The sequence below is a fragment of the Dermochelys coriacea genome, chromosome 15 (assembly GCF_009764565.3).
Source record: "Dermochelys coriacea isolate rDerCor1 chromosome 15, rDerCor1.pri.v4, whole genome shotgun sequence".
Taxonomy (NCBI): Eukaryota; Metazoa; Chordata; order Testudines; family Dermochelyidae; genus Dermochelys; species Dermochelys coriacea.
The window spans coordinates 26,241,589-26,262,901 of record NC_050082.1 but is presented as its reverse complement, the minus strand read 5'-3'; the positions used below and the strand labels follow the sequence as shown (position 1 = coordinate 26,262,901).

The 21,313-nt window shown below is 40.5% G+C and overlaps 1 protein-coding gene across 4 annotated transcripts in view; it reads right to left on the bottom strand.

Annotated features, from left to right (window-relative positions):
• LOC119843679 (MLX interacting protein) overlaps nt 1–21,313 on the bottom strand; it is a 63,861-nt gene that overhangs the window by 24,548 nt on the left and 18,000 nt on the right. For all 4 annotated transcript variants that reach the window (XR_006275801.1, XR_006275802.1, XM_043497813.1 and 1 more), the window contains exons 2-3: nt 966–1,072; nt 493–578 (exon numbers count right to left, since the gene is read on the bottom strand). Coding sequence is in view for 2 of the 4 variants with exons in the window: in XM_043497813.1 (XP_043353748.1) it covers nt 493–578; nt 966–1,072 (193 nt within the window). In the remaining 2 variants the exon portion in view is untranslated. The remainder of the gene's footprint in view (nt 1–492; nt 579–965; nt 1,073–21,313) is intronic.

Genomic DNA, 21,313 nt, shown 5'->3' with positions numbered 1-21,313 from the left:
TTTACAAGACAGGATTAGAAATTGCTTGTTAGTTTTTATTCAGGTGAGCAAAGAAAATTAAAAAACGATGTTGAAAAATCTGTTATAAAGCCACTCAGCTTGATCCTACAGGGTACTCTGCTCTCACCTCCCACTGACTTCCGCAACCTCCAGAAATGGGCTCTTTGAGAGGAAAAGTAAAACAGGCTCTGAGGTGTTGGAATCATGGGCTCTTCAGGCTGCACCTTCATGCCTTGGATTTATCAAACTGGAGGGCAGTCATGGGCTGCATAGTAGGACTCCAGGGACCGTTAAGTCACCCTTGGGCTGCACCTTGATCATTCCTATACAGGTAGATTTATAACATCTGGCTCAACAGCAGCCATATAGTATAGATGTTGATATTTTTCACTATGGAGAGGACACCAAAGCATGTCAGTACTACAGAGCCTTCACATCTAAATGGAGGTAGGAGAGACAGATAATCAAATCCACAGCTCAAGTTTTACATACTTCAGGCCGCCGATGTTCCTCTACATCAATAGAGCCATCTAGTGGAGTCACAAAATGGCACACTGGGTTCTTGCGTTTCTCCAGGTCTGAAACAGAAATGAAAATATGACAGTTGGGTACACACATGCTATTCAGGGATCCCTTCTCCACCTCGGAGGCAGGATTTTAATAAGGTTTTTCCCAGAGTCACCTTCCAACACACCACTGGGGAATAGGCCATTTCAGACTGCACCTGGATTCAAGTGGTGCAATGCCCCAAAGCAGTGTTGAACACCATGGGGATGGTTTGGTCACGGGGTGGAAATTCAGGACTGTCCTCTATAGGGATTTAGGCCACCAGCAGATTGCTTGGGTTTCTCCATCATAACGGGGCTTATGATTTCATCTCCTGTCCATTCAGCCCCTTATATGCATGGCCAGATGCAAACATTTTGTGGTTGCATGCAATCACGTTTACCATAAAAGCAACTTACACTGCATATACCATGCCCTCCAGATGGCATTGTTGAGACGAATTTTATCCCTCCACTGAAGTTTTAAACCTTTAAAATTCTTCCATTTTGGTGAAACCAACTTCCCACTGAAATAAAAAAAACCCAAAAAACAAACAAACAAACAAAAATCAGTGACTTTTTAAAAAAAACAAATATAGTAGCTAATAAAAGTGCCAGGCTGACAGTTCTGGAGACTACAGTGAAACGAAGCTCAGGTGAGCAAGCTTCTGCCATGCACCACCCTGACAATGTACCTCACTCCTGGCCTAAAGGTCTAGAGGTGATAGGGAAGTTCTGTCTTCAAGGCTCTTCTAGTCCTTTATCTCTCTGCTACTAGCTCTGGGGATGTGTTTTGTGATGTGGAAACCCATCACTCTGGAATTTCACTGGGACCACAACTCATTTACCCAAACACACTTTTCTTACCTACTACAGTTCCCCTGAATCCAAATACATCACCTCCCACCAACCCCAGAAATGAGACCACCCAAAGTCATGTCTAAAACCTGGCACTTAGCAGGCTTTTGGTTTTGTCTATCTTGGATGTTGAGGGGCTGTACTGAGACAGTACACATTCATACTTGCAGCTCCAGATCACCTCCCAGGACAACATTGAAAAGACAACATGACAATATTAACTCTACTCTACCCCAGCAGAGTTGTCGCCCTTAAACTTTGCAATGCTGCATTTGATAAACTAGATCTAGTTACAAAAGCAAAAAGTTTAGTGACAACCACACTATTATCAAAGGTGGGGTGCCCATAAAAAAAGCAGCTCATATGTGAAGGGTTTTCTTGGAAATGAGAAAGGATAGAGAAACAGAGACACTGATAATGCTTAGCACTGTTATAAACTCTTAATAAACATTAGCTACCTAACACTCAGAACACCTCTATGAAGTATTAGCCTCATATTACAGATGGAGCAGACAAGGTTAGACACACTTTTATCTAATCAGTTTCAAGCCAACAGTTTTTCATGGTTTTATAGTCACACATTTTCCTATTTTTAAGTGTTTCCTGTCCCCTATTGTTGTGCGTTGTCAGAGCTGGGACTACAACTCAGGAATGCTCACCTCCAGTCCTGTACCTGTCCACCTCCATCACCTCAGTTATTTTTAGTGAAGCCAAGTAGTACCATATATGAGCAAACCTTATATGGGGCTTAGAGTAAGAATTTCCCAATGGCCACTGCTAATACAGAAGCTCAGAAAGCTCTACATCTGCCAAAGAAGACATTAAATCACTGCTGTTTTGGGTTATTAAGCTCGCCTTTGTTTCTCTTTGCACCTTAGAGACTAACAAATTTATCTGAGCATAAGCTTTCGTGAGCTGCAGCTCACTTCATCGAATGCATCCGATGAAGTGAGCTGTAGCTCACGAAAGCTTATGCTCAAATAAATTTGTTAGTCTCTAAGGTGCCACAAGTACTCCTTTTCTTTTTTGCGAATACAGACTAACACGGCTGCTGCTCTGAAACCTTTGTTTCTCTTGTTAGGGCTTCATCTGACATTATCACCCAGGTAATCTCATGACTGCTAAGCTGTCAGGGAAGGAAAAGCCAACCAGCCACCTTTCAATTTTGACCTCTATTGTATGCTGCCAATTGTATCTACATTTTAACCCATGTTAGGTTCTATGCTAGCGTATAAAGGTTTTTCTCTGCTTCCTATCTTCATTTTTTAAAAAAACCCTGTCTAGTGTTTTGTACTGTACATGCAGTGAACCAGGTGCAGAGACTAGATACCAAGTGCACTAAAAGGATTAAGTTGATTCCATAGTTAGAGAACTGCATGGTCATTGCACTTAACAGTTCCCAGGTGACCCCATATGTTGTATTCTGAACCCTCCATATTTTAAAATGAGCAAGTTTACTAAAGTTTTGTTTATGCTAAAAAATCCCTGAACCTGATGCAGGCTTTGAGATTTGGGAGGTTACTTTTAAATAACAGAAACCACAAATACATTTATTTCAGCAAATAAAACAAAGTTGATTTCCATGAGGTACTCAAGGCTCTCTGAGTTGAGTTCAGATTTTAGAAACATTCCAAGGGTAGTTATATGAGTTTCAGGGATTAGCAAATAATGAAGATGAATGCGATTGTATATGGAGACCTTTCCTGTTCTATGATAATACAGTACATATTTTACTCAGACTCTTAACCTATTTTATTTATCTAAGGTTCTTATATGACATCTATTGCTATATTACCTGAGCGTCTCCATAGTATCTTTACTTTATTCTCCACTGAATTCTACAGTAAATCCTTGCTGCTATGCTCAGCTTTTGCTGAGACACATGAATCTCTGCAGATCTACTATACTTAATGTTTTTTAAAGAAGACATTTCTTCAGCACCGTCACTGGAAGCAACAAGTATGGCACCCATCAATTGCTGTTTCCTTGCCATTCTCAGAAATGGGGTGTGCTAAGAGATAAATTTCAATGCTACAGGAACTTTATGACTGACAGAGGAGCCTGCAAATTAAGTATTATCCCATATCACATCGGGGAAGTGCTGCAAAATCCATTCCTGGTGCCACCAAGTTCTGGTTTTAGAGCAGACAGAGGCAACCCATCCATTTTAGGATCCTGTTTGAAGTTACCTATTATGTTTTCAGAATCTTTTGTGGATTTGCTCTTCCTCTGTTTGTTTAGTGTCCTCCTTTCCATCTTTTCACAGTCTCATCAATTTTAGTATGAGCCTTTGCTTTGTGGAGCCTGCTGTGTGCAACAGCTTCCCCCATATCTCCTCACTTCATCAGTCTCCATTTTCTTTCAAATCCCAGATGAAAACATACCTTTTTTCCTTACTTGTGTCTCAATTTTCTCTCTCTCTCTCTCTTCACTATTCTAACACATCACTCTCCTGTGAGCCTTGACTTTGCCAGAGTCCCTACAAAATAAGCCTGACTAGAAAATATGCCAATCCAATATCAATCTCTAGAGTAACATGGATTTTCAAGAGACAATGGTTGCACAGTTTAATAAACTAAATCCTAAATGGCAGAACTCTCTTAACTTATCTGTACCCAAAATGGGTCTAATCTCTAATAAAAAGTCACAAGGACACATGCATTTCTGCAGACAATCCAATACAACTATAATGTATTTCTTGTATACAGTTTAAATCTTCTTCAAAGAGTGATTTAAGACTAGAATTAAGATAGAAAATGTTAACCAATTTATGTAATTTACATTTTATTTACTGTATTTTTATAAGTGCATTAAAGTCCAGTCAAAGACTAAAGAGATTAATAATTCATCCTCCTTTTAGGACAATGATTATTATTATTTCTAGTTCTTTCAATGCATTCCATGGGAGCAAAGTTCAAGTCCAGTGTTAGGTCATAAGTGAAATGAGTTTGATAACCTTAGTTTCATACAGCAGACAGGAATCACCATAAAGATGTCAACTATATTTACAACCTGATCCAAACCCCAGTAAAGTAAATGGAAAGGCTCCATTTACTTCTGGGGAGATTGGATGAGGCCTCTAATGATCATTTCAGCCTAACTGTTCATCTCTATTCTGGAACACTAAAGGAGAGAGTGGTTTTACCAACTCGGAATATAGTGTTTGAGAGCAGTTCCCTGACTGTAACTGACCTTTGGATTTTGAAACCCCAAAAAATGAGTTTCTGCTCCTGCTGGCCTAACCACCTTCAAGAACACTAATATTCTCAAAGCAAATAAATGTAATAAACAAATGCAGATAAACTTGCCTACCGATTACATAGTCAAAACATGAACTTCAGGAATTCAACAGTCACTGGTTCAATTCCATGTGAGAACTTTTCCAAAACAGGGAATAAGTGAAGTTTCCAAAAATGGGAGAAGAGACCTGGATGAAATCTACTGCAAAACAAACTGCAACAGTCACCAGAACAGTGACTGACACACTGGCCAGAAAATGGCCCGAGTCTATGAAGGTGTTGGCAATTCTAGAAGGAAAACTGATCAGGACCAATTGAGATGACAAGAGTAAAAAAAGATTTTCAGGAAGGATACACATAATCTCTCCTTAATGTTTTGTAGTTCTTAGTCCCTGATAAAAGAGCAAACTGTGCTATAGGGGTCTGGGTGGTTCAGAGGCTTGATGATGGTGGAATATGGAACTTTTAACCTCTTGATCCTGATATTAAATCCACCACAGGTCAGGAGTTACTGATGTGAAATAAATTCAATGGTTTTAATTCAGTCTCTTATGTGAACAAGTGTTCACATAACAAAATCAAATCACAGAATCATAGAAATGTAGGAAGGAAGGGACCTCGAGAAGTCATCCAGTCCAGCCCACAGCTCTGTGGCATGACCAAGTAAACCGAGATCATCCCTGACACGTTTGTCCAACTTGTTTTTAAAAGCTTTCAATGACAAGGATTCCACGAGCTCCCTTGGAAGACTATTCCAGTGCTTAACGACCCTTATAGTTAGAAAGTTTTTCCTAATATCTAACCTAACTCACCCCTGCTGCAGATTAAGCCCATCACTTCTTGTCTTACCTCCAGTGGACCTGGAGAACAACTGATCCCCATCCTCTTTATAGCAGCCCTTAACGTCCTGGAACACTTATCAAGTCCTCCCCTCAGTCTTCTTTTCGCACAACTAAACATCCCCAGTTCTTTTTTAACTTTTCCTCAAAGATAAGGTTTTCTAAAACTTTTATCATTTTTGTTGCTGTTCTCTACACTCTCTCCAATTTGTCCACATCTTTCCTAAATTGTGCCCAGAATTGGACACAGTACTCCAACTGGGGCCTCACTAGTACCAAGTATACTGGGACATTTACCTCCGGTGTCTTACATGCAAAACTCCTGTTAATACAACCCAAAATCATACTAGTCTTTTTTGCAGATGCATCACATTGTTGACTCATACTCAGTTTGTGGTCCACTATAACTCCCAGATCCTTTTCAGCAGTACTACCAGTGAGACAGTTATTCCCCATTTTGAAGTTGTGCATTTTAATTTTTCTTCCTAAGTGAAGTACTTTGCACTTGTCTTTATTGAATTCCATCCTGTTGAATTCAGACCAAATGTCCAATTTATCATGGTCATTTTGAATTTTAAACCTGTCCTCCCAAGTGCTTGTTATCCCTCCCAGGTTGGTGTCATCTGCAAATTCTATAAGCATACTCTCCACTCCATTATCCAAGTCATTAATGAAAATATTGAGTACTCCTGGGCTCAGGACTGACCCTTGTGGGACTCCACTAGATACACCCTCCCAATTTGACAGCAACCCATGCCACAACAGATCCCTTTTTGGCCATCAAGATTGAATTTCCATTTCACCCTGTGATGCTATCTAATTAAAATATAATCATGCAAATCATTATTGCTACCACTGTTATATAATGGCAGCAGTGAACTCACGCAATTCTGAAAGCCAAAAACTGTCTCCAGTTTTTAAAAAAATTCAATATAAAATAGAGTATTTTTTCCCCAGATAACTAAGCATTCCCCAAACGCTGCAGTTTTTTGTGCTAGTACATGAGAAACAGATGTTCACTGTCCAAGCTGGAAACACAAAATGTAAATAGCATCTTTTAAATGCAGACAAATATATTAGATTCTTAAAATGTTTTAGTTTTCTAAGAGGTGATTAGTAACAGATAAAAAAATAGGTTTTCTTCCTAAACAGATTTTTTACTGTGACAGTGTTGCTTTAATTAGTTCTTTTCCTCTGAGGATCTCACCACTTCATAAGGGATTTTGTTTTATATTCACAAAATCCATAATAAAATGCTTTTAAAACAGAAGGAGATATTTGCACTGCTTTCTACATTTTTGGCTGCACTCCCATGACTAAGTACTAATGATGTATAGGAAGCAGGGATTTAATCATTCTACTCATAATCCAAGTTTCTATCTGGCCTGAAAATTACTAATCACCAGCCTATGAGTCAGATAATGCTTTACCTTCATCTCTAGAGGTGATTTTTTTTAATGCTCTAATACCTTGTCTCTAACACAATATTATTAGGGAGAGTATACAGGATTTCCCACCCTGCTGCTTACATACTCATCAAAAAACTAAGAAGAAGAGTGCTGAAGGGATGCTGTTCATAACTAAAATTGAAGTTAATAAATGACGCAAAAGAATACTTCAGTGAAATTTGGCTTAGGAGGAGACAATGCAAATGGTTTGACTTGCTTCAGTACAATTTTGGGGAATGCGATACAGCTGATGCAAGCAATGGTGTAAGCAACTTTTAAATCAATCAAATAATCACAAAGTAGAATTTTTCTTTGTGATGGGGCAAGGCCAGATGGCTATAGAAAAGTAGTGGGAAATAGATACATTAGCTCCAGGCTAAACAAATCCCTGGCACCAGGATAAGTGAAATGGCAGCTGCTCCAGGTCAATTAAGACACCTGGGGCCAATTAAGAACTTTCCAGAAGGCAGGGAGAAGGCTAGGTTGATTGGGACACCTGAAGCCAATATGGGGCTGGCTGAAACTAGTTAAAAGCCCTCCAGTTAGTCAGGTGGGGGTGCATGTCAGGAGCTGTGGGAGGAAGTTGTGCAGTTGGAAAGGCTGAGTAGTACACACCATATCAGGCACAAGGAAGGAGGCCCTGAGGTAAGGGTGAAGTGGAGCTTGAGGAAGTGAGGGCTGCTGTGGGGGAAGTAGCCCAAGGAATTGTACAGGTCATGTTTCTAAAAGGTCAACTACCATAGCTGATACTATTAGGGTCCCTGGGCTGGAGCCTGGAATAGAGGGTGGGCCTGGGCTCCCCCCCCCTTTGCCCCCTGATTAATCACTGAGACTGGGAGACAACAGAGACTGTGCAAGGAAGGATAACTTCTCCTCACCTCCCTTGCTGGCTTATGATGAAAATGGCTCAGTAGACTGTGACCCTTATCTCTAGAGAGAGAAGGGTTACGTGCAAGATCACAGTGAGCCTCTGAGGCTAGCAAAATCCGCCAGGAAACACGGGACCCATGGAGGCAAGGACAGAGCTTTGTCATACCTTAGACACCACTTGAAGTGTCAAAGTTGTGTATAATGTGTTTTCTCAGCCCTTATCTGCCTCATGATACTGTGAAAATGGCAATTTCCCATTTTAGTTAGTTATTTTTCATTACATCTTTGAGATCTCTCTAATCTCATGTTGTGGGAAGAATATATATTGCTCTAGCTCGCTCTAAATGCCTACTGAAAAGCTTCCCCCTTGTCTTAAAGAAAATAAATACATCCTCTACTTCATGACTTGCAATTGGTGCTGAAGAAGGAACTCTAATGCCTCCACTGCAATTTCACTTTCACAATCATCAACAACTGAAGTTATAAAGGGGGAAAAAAATCCCCTCTGGTGGGAGCCATGTACAGTGCCCAGTACAGCTTGGACAGCTGCAGTGAAGATAACAGGGATCTCTCTCTGCACAGCAGCTGGTAACAGGTGAGCTGCTTGAGGTAATTGCACCCTGTTTTAACCATGAGGAGGTTAGGAGCAGGGCATTTTTAATGAGAGATCTTCAAAGCCAGAACTTGCTTCCTCATTGCTCTAAACAAAGTTCAATCATCTGAGATTTAATCATTCTCTATTCTCTGTTCAGTCATTCTCTATTAATCATCTGAGAATTCTGAAAGCCATCTACTCTGCTGAGTTTTATGTTAAAGAAAATGCTGGTGGTTTATAGTGGGACCAGGGGAAATGGGTTGGGTGGACAAAGACAGGTTACATTTATCAGTTTCTAAAATTCTGAACTGTTTTTTATACTGTGCATTTGTCTAGTGTCTGTAATAATTCATATAGTACAAACTGAATTTAAAATAAATTAGGCACTGCTGAAGTTATGTGGATGAATGGAGTAAACAAAGTGGAGCACTTGGTGCAGAATTACTCAGTCCAGTTACATGTACAAGATAAGAGGAAGCCTGCATTCCAATGACACACCTTGAAAGTGCTTTGCAAACCATCAATCCTCACACCACCCTCTCTAAAGTAAGGAATTTTAGTCATCTACATTTTACAAATGAGGTAACACAGAGAGGTGAAATTACAAATTCAAAGGGTATGCCAGTGGCAGAGTCAGGAATGGAACCAAGATCCCCTGACTTTCAGTTCTGTCTTTTAAACTGGAAGCCCTTGCTCCTTTACATAGTTGGGATTGATCCTGCTTTGAGCAGGGGATAGATGACCTCCTAAGGTCTCTTCCAACCCTATTCTTCAATGATTCTATGAAAATAACTGATATTAATCTGAAGGTAGAAAGCAAATGCTCCTACTGGAGTTCTCCAGTTCAGGAAAAAAAATGTTTTTTCCATTTGCATTCATGTTGCATCAGGCCTTACATCTATCCTAGGTGGAATTTAATTATAAATCTATGGGCACTGAAGCTCAGATTCCACAGCACCGACCCAACTGCTCAAATAAGATGCAATGAAAAGTAGCTACTGCTTGTAAAACCCACTTTTCAAGCCACAAGTATCTTGCCTATTATAGCTGTGAGAGAAAAGGATTTAATTGAGAATTGCCTATACAATTTTCACTTTTGAAAACCAAATCATTTTCAAGTTAGAGGAGCAAACATACCAGGAGAATATTTTATTTTCTTATTCTTTCTTTTACACGGTCCCACTTTCCTTGTGCTAAAAGCCCTCTGCCCTGCCAAATCCTTTGTTAAAATCCACTTGCTTTGTGAAACTTTCTTGAGTGATTCCCTCCTCTGCTTGTTCATTTATAGCACTGTCTCTGAGTTAGACTGCAAAGACCTTTAGAGAAGGATATTTTCTTTCCAGGTTTTTGTAATAAGATGTCCAATATTAAATAAAAAATATTTCTCTTCCTTTAATTTAAAATAAGCTAAACAGAAGATTTTTTTTTCCTGTGACAAAAGGAAAGCTATTTTTGGCTTCCACACAGGATTCACAAGAATGGGTTTGTTTTGTTTTTAATCTCTTTGTTTTGATGGGGACTGGGCATTATCGCCTCAGCTCTCTAGGAGCCAAAAACTAACAATACTTCCTCAAACAAAGGCTCATTCAAAGGATCAGATTACAAGAACATTCACATATTGTGTGCCAGAATGAAGAGTCAGGCAAGTGGAACAAAAACATTCCTGTATCATGTGGATAGGAATTATGATTTCTCTACTCAGTACAGGATTCACATGAAGGCAACACTCTCACACAGATTCATGTTTACTATCCACAATAAGTAGACAGCTAATCCTAGCCACAATTTTAAAAGAAAGCACTGGGGTCACCTTTTCCTTGATAGGTTTCAGAGTAGCAGCCATGTTAGTCTGTATTCGCAAAAAGAAAAGGAGTACTTGTGGCACCTTAGAGACTAACAAATTATTTGAGCATAAGCTTTCGTGAGCTACAGCATCCGACGAAGTGAGCTGTAGCTCACGAAAGCTCATGCTCAAATAAATTTGTTAGTCTCTAAGGTGCCACAAGTACTCCTTTTCCTTTTCTTGATGCTACTCTGTCCTTCATCTCATCTGAAAACTTCCTCTGGGAGAGCAGGTTCCAAGACAAGGGAGGATGTTAACATTACCTATATTCCATAAAACTACACGTGAATCCTTGTACTGATGCTAAATTCAGCATACTGTTAAACAACCATCTATCCTGCTGTGCAGCACATCCCCTTTGAAAGCAAAGCTTTGATTTTCAAGAGAGAGATTCCTGAAAAGATAGACATCTTTTTCCCAACCTGTCTCTCATAAAAAACTGAGGTGCAAAATCAGCATTCAAAGTATTCCATTGCTAGGTTTCAGTCTAGTACCCTTTCAAAAATTTATAGTTTTCTGAACCAACAGCTCATAATTCTATTCAGTCACTTCTTATCCCACTAACTGAGGAAATGCATCTCCCCAGTGTAGTCGACAAATAAGCTGGAGAGAAAAGATAAAGTAGTGACTTTACAAAACTAGCAAAAAGCCCAGTTCTGTACTTGCCTGAGTAAAAGTCTGCAGGGTCTGGGATTTTGCTCTCATAAGAACTACATCTACAGTAAGTGCTTTGCAGGTATAGCTATATTAACAAAGCGTTCCTAGCGGGGATACAACTTGTACTGCTGGTATATTCACCCATAATTCACTTATTTTTTTCAGGCTTACAACAGTCAGAAAGCTGGAAAAGCCTCCTAAGCATCTGAGAGAAGTGCTGTCTAACGATTAGACAGGAGGTTGGTTGTTGAGCTCCTAGCTCTGCCACTGGTTCCCTGTGACTGGGATAAATGGAGGTGGAGAGAGGGTAGGACAGAGGTTGCCCATTAATAAAATGGAGATGTTCAAGTTTACCAATCTCCTGAGACTTAAATAATTAAACTTTGTAAAGGGCTGTCAGATGCTCACACGAAAGCAGCTACAGGACAGTAATATCTTGCCGTTATATACAACTTTTTAGATCTCAAAGCATTTTACAGTTTATAAGTACCAACCACTCCCATTTTATAGATATGTAAACCTAGGTACAGAGGGGAAAGCACAGCCTGCACAAGGCCACACATTCAGTCTTATTGGGATCCGGGAAGTGGGCGGGCGAAGCCCGTCTACCGCTAAAGGATCCCCCCCCAGCCTAAAAGGGGGATCCACAGGACCTAGATACCCAAAAGATTCCGGGGGACAACTAATAAAATAATAGGGACAAGAGTGCGGTCAAAGGGTCAAACGAAGAGAACCGGACGGGGACACCGAGCAGAGAACCCCGGACAGCGTGGCAGAGCTTGGAACAGCACCCAAGCTTGCTGACTCCAGTCCCATGAAACATCTGCTGGATAGGACCCTGATCTACAAATATTGCTTCCTTTCAAAAATGTAATTATGTTTGTTCAAGTTTTAAATCAAGTTATAAGAGTGAAATATTACTAAGGGAAAACCAGAGAGTTTGCTTTAGCAAAAACCAGGCTTTTTAAGACTACACATTCTATGGCTCTTTCTAAACTTCCCTACCACACAGGAGTGCTGGGAAGCTTACTTAATGTTTGTGAAATGCTTTAATAGACTCACTCTGAATATGCTAGAGGAAGGGTAAAGTATTAAACACCAAGAAAATCTTTCCTGGTACAAACATTTACCCCAATACATGCACCTTTGTACCTTCATTTAGCTAATCAAACACTAGAATAGACCTAGTTTAACTTTTCTCCCAGCTGGCCACAGAATTGTATCCAAAATAGTCATCAACTATATATTTGGCAACCAGACACATATTTTTGAATATTTGCTCCCTATCTCAATAAAGATACCACGCCTAGTTTTTATATAATGTTTCCAGGATCTAAGAGAAACTTGCTAACTAGACAAACACTGTGCTGCAGAAAATATTAAAGCCACATGGAGTTTTCCTCAGAGCCATTCCTGTAATTATGGTCAATAACCAGAGACACGTCAAAAGATAAAACCTAATTTTTGGACCAGAATGTAAGAAATTAAACTCTTACAAGAAATACAAGTCTTTCTATTAATATTTGAAAATAAACTCCAATGGAAATTATTTTTTTTAAAACAAACCTAAACATTGCAGCCTTGTGCTTGAATAGAAGATCCAGAAAGTGAGATTAACTAGAAAGCTCACTAGAAACAAATGTGAAACTGGTCAGTCTATTTTCACGATCCAAGGTGAAAAGTAAACAAACGGCATAAATGGTGAAAAGTATGTTAGATTGTTTTAAATGTTCAATTTTAATAATCTAATGTGTCTCTTTGGGGTAGGGGCTGTGTTTTTATAGGTTCTGAATACACCTAACACAGTGAGCCTTGATCCTGATTGGGATCTCCGAGCACTACAGCAAAATATTAAATTATACACAAAAAACTAAACTAAAAATATTAAGATTGCGAAGTCAAGCACTCAGAATTTAGGAAATGCCAGAATTAAGATTGCTGTGCAACCTTAATTTGCCCCCCTTGCATGTATGCATTGTGGTAGTCTTTAATTACACAATCACTGTTTTTTCCTCACAGGGCCCTTCTCATTCATTGCATAAAATGGACAGTACTTACTTAAATTACCAGCTATTCAATATTTAGCTTTCGCCTCATTGTTGTGCGTGGCCTTAGGCCTTATTTACTGCACATTGTTCAAACCCTGCTCTGAAGACAGAATTATTAATTTCCTCCAGTGCTTTTCTATGGCACTCATCACAAGAGTATCTGAGTGCCTCACAAATATTAAATTTATTTTCCCAACACCCCTGTGAGATGAGGGCTCATTACTCTTCCCATTTTACTGATGGGGAACGGAAGCACAGTGAGATTAAAGTCAAAAGTTCCACCTGTTTGGGTGCCAAACTTTAGATGCTTAGAACCTGATTTTCAGACTACTTAGCATTATATAGCACTTTTATGTGCAAAGTACAGCTCCAACTGACTTCACTTGCAGCTGAGAGCACTCAGCACTTTGGCAAATGAAACCCCAGGGTCTCAAGTTGGGCACAAAGAAAATGAAGCACCCATAATTAGCAATCATCTGTGAAAAATCTGGTTCAAGTGACTTGACTAGAAACACACAACTCCAGTTCTCCAGGACAGCATTCAACTGCATTAACAATGAAACCATCTATTCTTTTCATGCGTTCCCCTGCCTCATTCATTATGCACCTTCCAACTTCGGCAACAAGAGACTGGGGTCCTACAGACAACAGCCTCCTTTACAACACAACTTGATTCATCCCCAGAGCAGGTCCATCCTGTGTACTGAATGAGGGATTTTTAGAAAAATTAGCATGCAATCATGTAACTGGATTACCATAATGCATATCCACAAGGGGGCCAAATTAAGGTTGCAGAGGCAAACTTAATTCAGGCATTTCCTAACTTTGGAGTTCTTGACTTAGAACCTTAATAATGTTATTTTATTGTAATTTGTGTGTAGTTTTTTTGAGTTTGTATAAAATAACTAAAAAAAACAAATTCCATCATGTGGCATCATACTAATTAACACATGCGTCATCAGCAGGGTAGGAACCTTCAGATCTACCACACAGACCTCTTCCACTTCAGCTAATGGAGTAAGCAGACTGTCATCTTTTATATGCACCAGCACAAGAGAAGGATGGGACACTTTGTCGGTGAGTTTCTCAGATGTCTGCTGACAGCAGAGGAATGGAGCGACTCATGAACCTAGGGTTCCATTCCAGGCTCTCGAGGGGACTATCCTCTAGAGGGCACAGACTCTTCTGCCCATTCCTCCCAAACATGACCTGTTCTGCCCTGTCCCTTCCAACCTATCCTTGTCCCAGTCCTGCCTCTTCCCCACCCCTGGTTCCTTGTACCCATCCCATTCTCCTCACCTAGCCAGTCCCAGTCTCCATTCCTCATACTTCTCATCCCAGTCTCTTTACCTAGCAAATCTTAGCTTCACTCCTCTCAACTCCCCTTCCCCGTACTGCCTGCAGTCCCAGTTTCCCCTCCTCACTGCTTCCTCACCCAACCTGTTTTCCACCCTCAGCCTCTAGTCTCCCTTACCTCCTAGCCAGGCTTCCTATCCCCAATCACTCCATGTCCCAATCTCGCTCCCCAGGCTTCTTGTCCAATAGCAGTGTACCCTGGCTCCTTATCCCAGTTCTCTCCTTGCAGTCTGGCTCCTCATCAGGTCTCCCCTACCTACTCACTTCCTTCCCTACACCTCATTGCTTCTCAGTCCCAGTCTCTTCTCCCACTCACTGACCCCCCAGTTCCCAGTCCAAGATGCCTTGCCCATCCCAAGCTCCTGTTTCTCCACCCCTGCCCCTCCACCACCAGTCCCCAGTTCCAGTCCCCTAAGGCTTCTTCTCCTAATCTCCTTCTCCCTCACCCCCAGCTCAGGCTTTTGTCCCCTCTGCATTACAATCAGGCAGCTTCCTCCTCCACACTGCCTGGGCCCGAGAGGGGACACGGAAAGCACAGGACAGTCTCACTGTTCTCAGTTCAGGTGCCCATTCCTGCTCAGCTCCAGGGTGGAGCATGCCCACTGTGGCTGGAGTCTTTGGGAAATTTAGCTGTTAAAATCTAAGACTCTAGTGAGCATTTACGAACTGCAATTTTTCAAAGGCTTATAACGTAGCCAAATCTGAGCTGATTTTCTTGGGGTTGGCAAAAGGCATACCCCTGATACAAAGGCACCCCTCTGACAAATTTTCGGTGCCTGCTCCACAGCCTGGGGGTGCTAGACTTTTTGAAAGAAAAGGTCACAAGAATTTTTTAACATGGGCAAAACAATGCGTTTTCCCCTAGCCTCATTCCTGGAAACAGCTGAACCATTCTGGTTGAAACTGTCAAAAACATTATATAAAAAATATTTCAGCCTTATACAGAGACAGAAAATTTCAGCCTGAAGGGCTAAAGTTTGTCAGAGTTATAAGTAAGTGAAAATAGTGCCGTATAATGAGAAAACCTTAATAATAGGTAGTGCTTTCAACCCTGCCTAGAATAATTAATAATAATGTGTAACATTAGGTGTGGAAATTCGGTTTCTTTTCATCTGATTTTTTTTTTTTTAACCTGACACTGTGGAAATGCATCCGATGAAGTGAGCTGTAGCTCACGAAAGCTTATGCTCAAATAAATTTGTTAGTTTCTAAGGTGCCACAAGTACTCCTTTTTCTTTTTGCGAATACAGACTAACACGGCTGCTACTCTGAAAACTGTGGCTTATGTGTCCCATGTTTTATATGACTCACCCTTTTAACAAAGAAGCACGTTATTTTTGTATGTAAAGCAGTATGAGACCAGCTAACAGCATGCCAGACAGCTGCTCTCAGCACTGCATTTTGCAAATGACTGCAGTTTGAGGCCACATAATTGGAAGTCAATCTGCCTGAGATGTGAAGCCCTACCCCACTCCCTACCGAGATCCCCTTCTTTCTAGTGCTAGAACTGCACTCCAGGTTAGTTTAGTCTGGGTCAGTCCAGAGTCACTGCTCTGATGTGCCCTAGGACCAGAATGGGAAGGAAGAGAGAATCCAGTCTCTCACACTGGTGACCTGCATCATTTTTGTAAATATCTCCTACTCAACCCATTCCTGACGAGTTGGCAAGCCTCTCCGACAGTGAGAAGTGCTACATTCTGTCTTCCTAGATTATACCTGCAATTCCAATTAACTACAGTATTCCCTTTATTTCTTGTCCTACATTACAGTGTAATGTTGATATTAAGCAATGACTTTCTCTCTCTCCCACACACAAACACACACACCCTACACCTCCGTGATTGCAGTTCAGCTGGGTGAAGCAATCCTTAAATGTGGTTTTTGTATCAATATGCAATACACTTTGGAAAGGGAGGTGGGGACCCAGACACACACTTGTCATCCTTTAAGACTTTAAAATAACCCAAATCTAAACAACCTGGTAACATTGTAATCAAGGATTCTGATTTGTTGTCTAATAAAGGGTGCATTTTTGTATTTGGTTTTGGTCCCCCAATCCTCACTTGGGTAAAGCACCTGCTATATACAAAATTCCCAAACAAAACAAAACAAAAAAATCACATCAAAGTAGAGTTAAAGTTGAAAGTATACATCAGTAGCTTAATGGGATGTTGTCATTATCCCCAAAGTATTATAAATTCAAGAATTTCAGATTTAGAGTTACACTTAAAAGGAAGGTATAATTTAGACACCCAAAAGAATCTTAATTCTATTCAGTAATGACAACATGTAATACATATTTTAATCTTAATAATATGGTTTAGTGTTGAGGTCTCAGATTAACTGTAGCTGATTTTTAAAAGATTTTTTTTTCACATTTTCCCCCTCAAAGCGTAAGTATAAGGCAGAGTTAAAGTTATTTGGATGCCTTAACTGTACATTTTTACTTTAACACATTTGATTTCTTTTAAGTGTAACCTTAACTCTGAATTTCCTGTGTTTATAATTACATCCCTGCAATTATTTTTTAGTCTTAGGGCATGGCTACACTTGCTGATGTAGAGCGCTTTGAATTAAAGCAGCCTTCGGAGAGCGCAGTAGGGAAAGCACTGCAGTCTGTCCACACTGACAGCTTCAAGTGCACTGGCGTGGCCACATTTGCCGCACTTGCAGCGGCATTGGGAGTGATGCTTTATGGGCAGCTATCCCAGCATGCAAGTGACTGCGATGTGCTTTTGAAATGGGGGTGGGGTGGAGTGTGACAGAGTGTGTTGTGTGTATGTGGAGAGAGCGAGAGTGGGTTTTTGGGGGGCTGAGAGCATGTCAGCATGCTGTCTTGCAAGTTCAGACAGCAGCAGACTCCCCTCCCCCCCGCCTCTCTCTCTCTCTCACACACACAGCATTCCACACTAATGGTTGCTTTGTCTCGGAGCAGATAAGCAGACGGCTGTCAGAAATGGAGCTTTCAAAGGGCATATCGGCATTCCTGCAGCAATTCAAAAACAACTACGAGAGTGGCCACTTGACTTAAGGGGATTATGGGACGTTTCTGGAAGCTGATCAAAGCACAGTAATGCAACATCTCGTTCACACTGGCACCGCGGCGCTCCAGCAGGGCGCAGCAAACATTATTCCACTCGCCGAGATAGAGTACCAGCAGTGCTGTAGCCGTGGAGTCAGAGCGCTCTATGTGCCTTGCCAGTGTGGACGGGTAGTGAGCTACTGTGTCCGGCACTCCTTTATTGCGTTGTAACTCGCAAGTGTAGCCAAGCCCTAAATTATTGATATATGCTATCCACTATAACTATCTTAACAGATTTTTGTCTCAATTTCCATTTAGGGAGACTATGCCATATTTTTCACAACAGTGGTTAAATCCTGCTTTACTGAAACTCAACCCTAACACCAATTGTGACTTCATAATACTTTACTGGTCACACCAGCAACTTCAATTTGAAGCTCTGGTAGGGTGAGGGTGGAGAAGAAAGGAGGGGATACACACTGGGATTTTCCCTGCTGCATCACCATCACAAGCTTTATTTTTTTTCCCTCTGGCCACCCCCTCTTTAAATACTGCCACCATAATCCCAGTACTCTTTCTTCCCTTCTCCATCCTTTCTTTTCACCTCATATGCATTCCCTGCAGCTCACGCAAGATTAGAAGCATTTTTAAGTGAAGCAAAAGAAAATTCTAAAAGAAAATGGCTAATAAAACTGCAGCTGGTTTAGTGTCAGCCCTAGGATCAGTATTATCAAGGTATCTTTCACAAAAGCAGCTTTGGAAATGGCGGGAGGCTTTCTGTTGATATATTACGTTTTGAAGAGTAATAGAAGAATCAGAATTCTGCCTTCGTATACATATTAAGATCTAATTGGTACTTCCCTGTTTTACTTATACAACACTGAGATTAGTGTTTGATCAATTAATTTTGAGTTCATTTGTATTGGATGGTGTATCTTGCATTCTCTAATGGCCTTTAAAAACACTAAAGCGCTCTAAATTCTCTCTAAAAAAACCCCCAAAAAATAACAAAATAACCCATACCAATACAAAGCATTTTTAACCACCATCTCTACTAACTATGAAGAACTGAGTGCTATTTACCATGCTCAACAGGCTGAGAAATCTGAAACCAGCTTTTAAGTCACAGAGGATAATATAACATTTGCAACATGGCAAGCCTAAAAATATACTGATAGGTTTCAGAGTAGCAGCCTAGTTAGTCTGTATTCGCAAAAAGAATATCACCTTGATTATCACCATAAAAGGTTTTCCTCCTCCCCCGCCCCTTCCTGCTGGTAATAGCTCATCTTAAGTGATCACTCTCCTTATAGTGTGTATGATAAAACCCACTGTTTCATGTTCTCTGTGTGTGTATATAAATCTCCCCACTGTATTTTCCACCGAATGCATCCGATGAAGTGAGCTGTAGCTCACGAAAGCATATGCTCAAATAAATTTGTTAGTCTCCAAGGTGCCACAAGTACTCCTTTTCTTTTTTTAAAAATATACTGTGAGCCTATAGGATCTTGTTCTAAAAGTGGCTTCAGTGTTTTAAAAAGAACATTAAGAGATTCTCCTCACCTCTCCCCTGCTAAACAAAGGTTTTGTAGCATGTCTGCAATCCAAACAATGAAAGACTCTGGGGCTTCATCGGAACATCTAACTTTGTAATGCTTTATTAAAAATGACAAAACTGAACAAATGGGAGGCAAAAAGGTACAAGTTAACCACAGATGTAGTAATGTTAATACAAATTACCAGCAAAAAAATTTGGAAGCCTCAATGTAATCCAGAGGTAACAAATAAAACTGGAATGAACAAAAAGGAAATCTGTTTTAAAACGGACTCCACTACGCCACACACATCCCATAGTAAAAGTCTCCCTTTAGAATAGCTTTATAGGAGGTTTGAATGGGTAACAAGAAAACAAACTTTCACCCCTAGTTCACCATCTTAAATAAAGCTCAGGTTGATGGCTGCCGAAAGTCACCCTCATCTGAAGGCTCCATAGCTGCCCCTATCTGAAATTAATCAGGAATGTATCTATCCAACTCTTAGCATACAAATGATAATGACACAGAAATCACCATCATATTTGCCACATCTCTTGTGTTGTCAGCCAAGAAATGAACAGGCCATGGGTTCCTTCAGGTCCTGGCTGAGATTGGCTAGGGATCTGCGCATACAGGAAGCTTGCAGGCTGGGGCTATCTGTGGTGGCCTTGTTCTTTGGGATAAAGGCATCAGGTTGCAGAGTTGGATGGCTCATCAGCACTAAATTTACTTTCATTTTTAAAAAGTGGAGATTTGTCATTTATCAACATCTTTAAAATAAGGGAATTATTTAAAAAATAATCGTTAAACTCAAGATATTAATGGGAAAGGAAACAAAAGTGTTATAAAATGAGTAGCATAAAAGGGAGGGAAACCTCATACACAATCCATGTATACAAGCGCTAAAGAGCTTTTCCTTGTCAATCAGTTCCAGGACAGATTTTATATATTCAGTGGTGTGCTGCCCAAATCTTTGGAAATTTAACAATTTTTACATTGATATACTCTCCACATCTTCAAAGTGCTATATAAACACTAATCACTCCTCCTACCACCCTCTTTTACAGATCCTAACTTGGCAAAGCCCCCCACAATGAGTCAGTGGCAGTATGGGGTTTAGAACGTGTACCTTCCTTAACAGTTACCCGTCTTCATGCTACCAAAATGCTGTGTGTGCCCATGTTCTGGATGACAAGATCCCTCATCTCACCCCATCTCACGCCTCCACATGCTGATTAGGAATACCAGGAGCAGGAGTAATCTGCGTATGACAGGGGATAAACATACTGGGAACTGGTAGGACAGTGGCCCCAGGCAAGCAAATATATAGACCTAAGACCCTTCTTGAACACTACTCTCTTACATTTTGGCAAGGCAGCCTCTTCTGAGCCAGGAATTTTTTGATGGATGATGAGTGCAGAGTCCCCTGGCAGCATTTTTTTTCTGACTGTTATAAAATATCCTAGCCATGATGGCACTACCCAGCATAACAGAGAAATGAGGACTTAAAAGCTGTGGTTGTGTGTCTGTCTGCAGTTTCCAATGGGTAAAACAACAACAACAAAACCCTACTCCCACCTTCAATTTCTACTTTCAACAGCTGCATAAAGCCAAGGTTAGAAGCAACTAATATAAACACTCACACATTCTGGAGACTGGCACCAGAGGAGATAAAATAAAGAAAACATTGAAAAGCTACGACAAACACCCTGTACAAGGAGATTATTTTGTAGTTACCATGTTCTCTATTTTTGCAAATGTATAAGACAGACTTTCACCAAGAAGGTGCGTCTTTTCTTAACAACTCAGAAAACGGGGAGAGTATCATGAAGATAAGAGACAGATAGTAGAGAAGTCTTGCCCGAGTTCTAATTTCATTTGACAGACTCCCTCTGCAACCTTGGACAAGTCATTTCTCCCTGCCTTAGTGTCACCATACATAAAATGGGATCATACTGTAGACTTGAACCCGAGAGCCCTGTCTGGTCAGCAGGGTCACTAAAGATCCCATGTGGCTTTCCATAATGGAAGTGGTTTGGCCCTCTGCTTGAACCTTTTCCACTGATGCAATATGTTGATCACCTCACTATCATTCTATTCCAGAGAGGTCTGAGTGACTCCTGTACATAAACTGTTTATAAAATCGTTTGGGTTTCTTCAGGATTAAAGGCCCTATATAAATGCAATCTTGTTTTTCCTATTTTTACTTACACTCAGATGAGTTAAAAAAAAAATCACTAAAGAACCCCCCATAGACTGACAAACTTCAGAACAATCACAGCTTTGGGGCAGTGGCACATATCATGATTGCTGGGTATCTGCTCTGTAGTAATTGCTCCAAAAATCTCAGGTATTGCATTAGTCTAATGGCTGGAAGACACCGCGCTCTAGACTCTAACTGATTTGATTTAAATGTGAGTCAAGGGTACCCAGCAAAATATTCATTTTTTTATCCTTA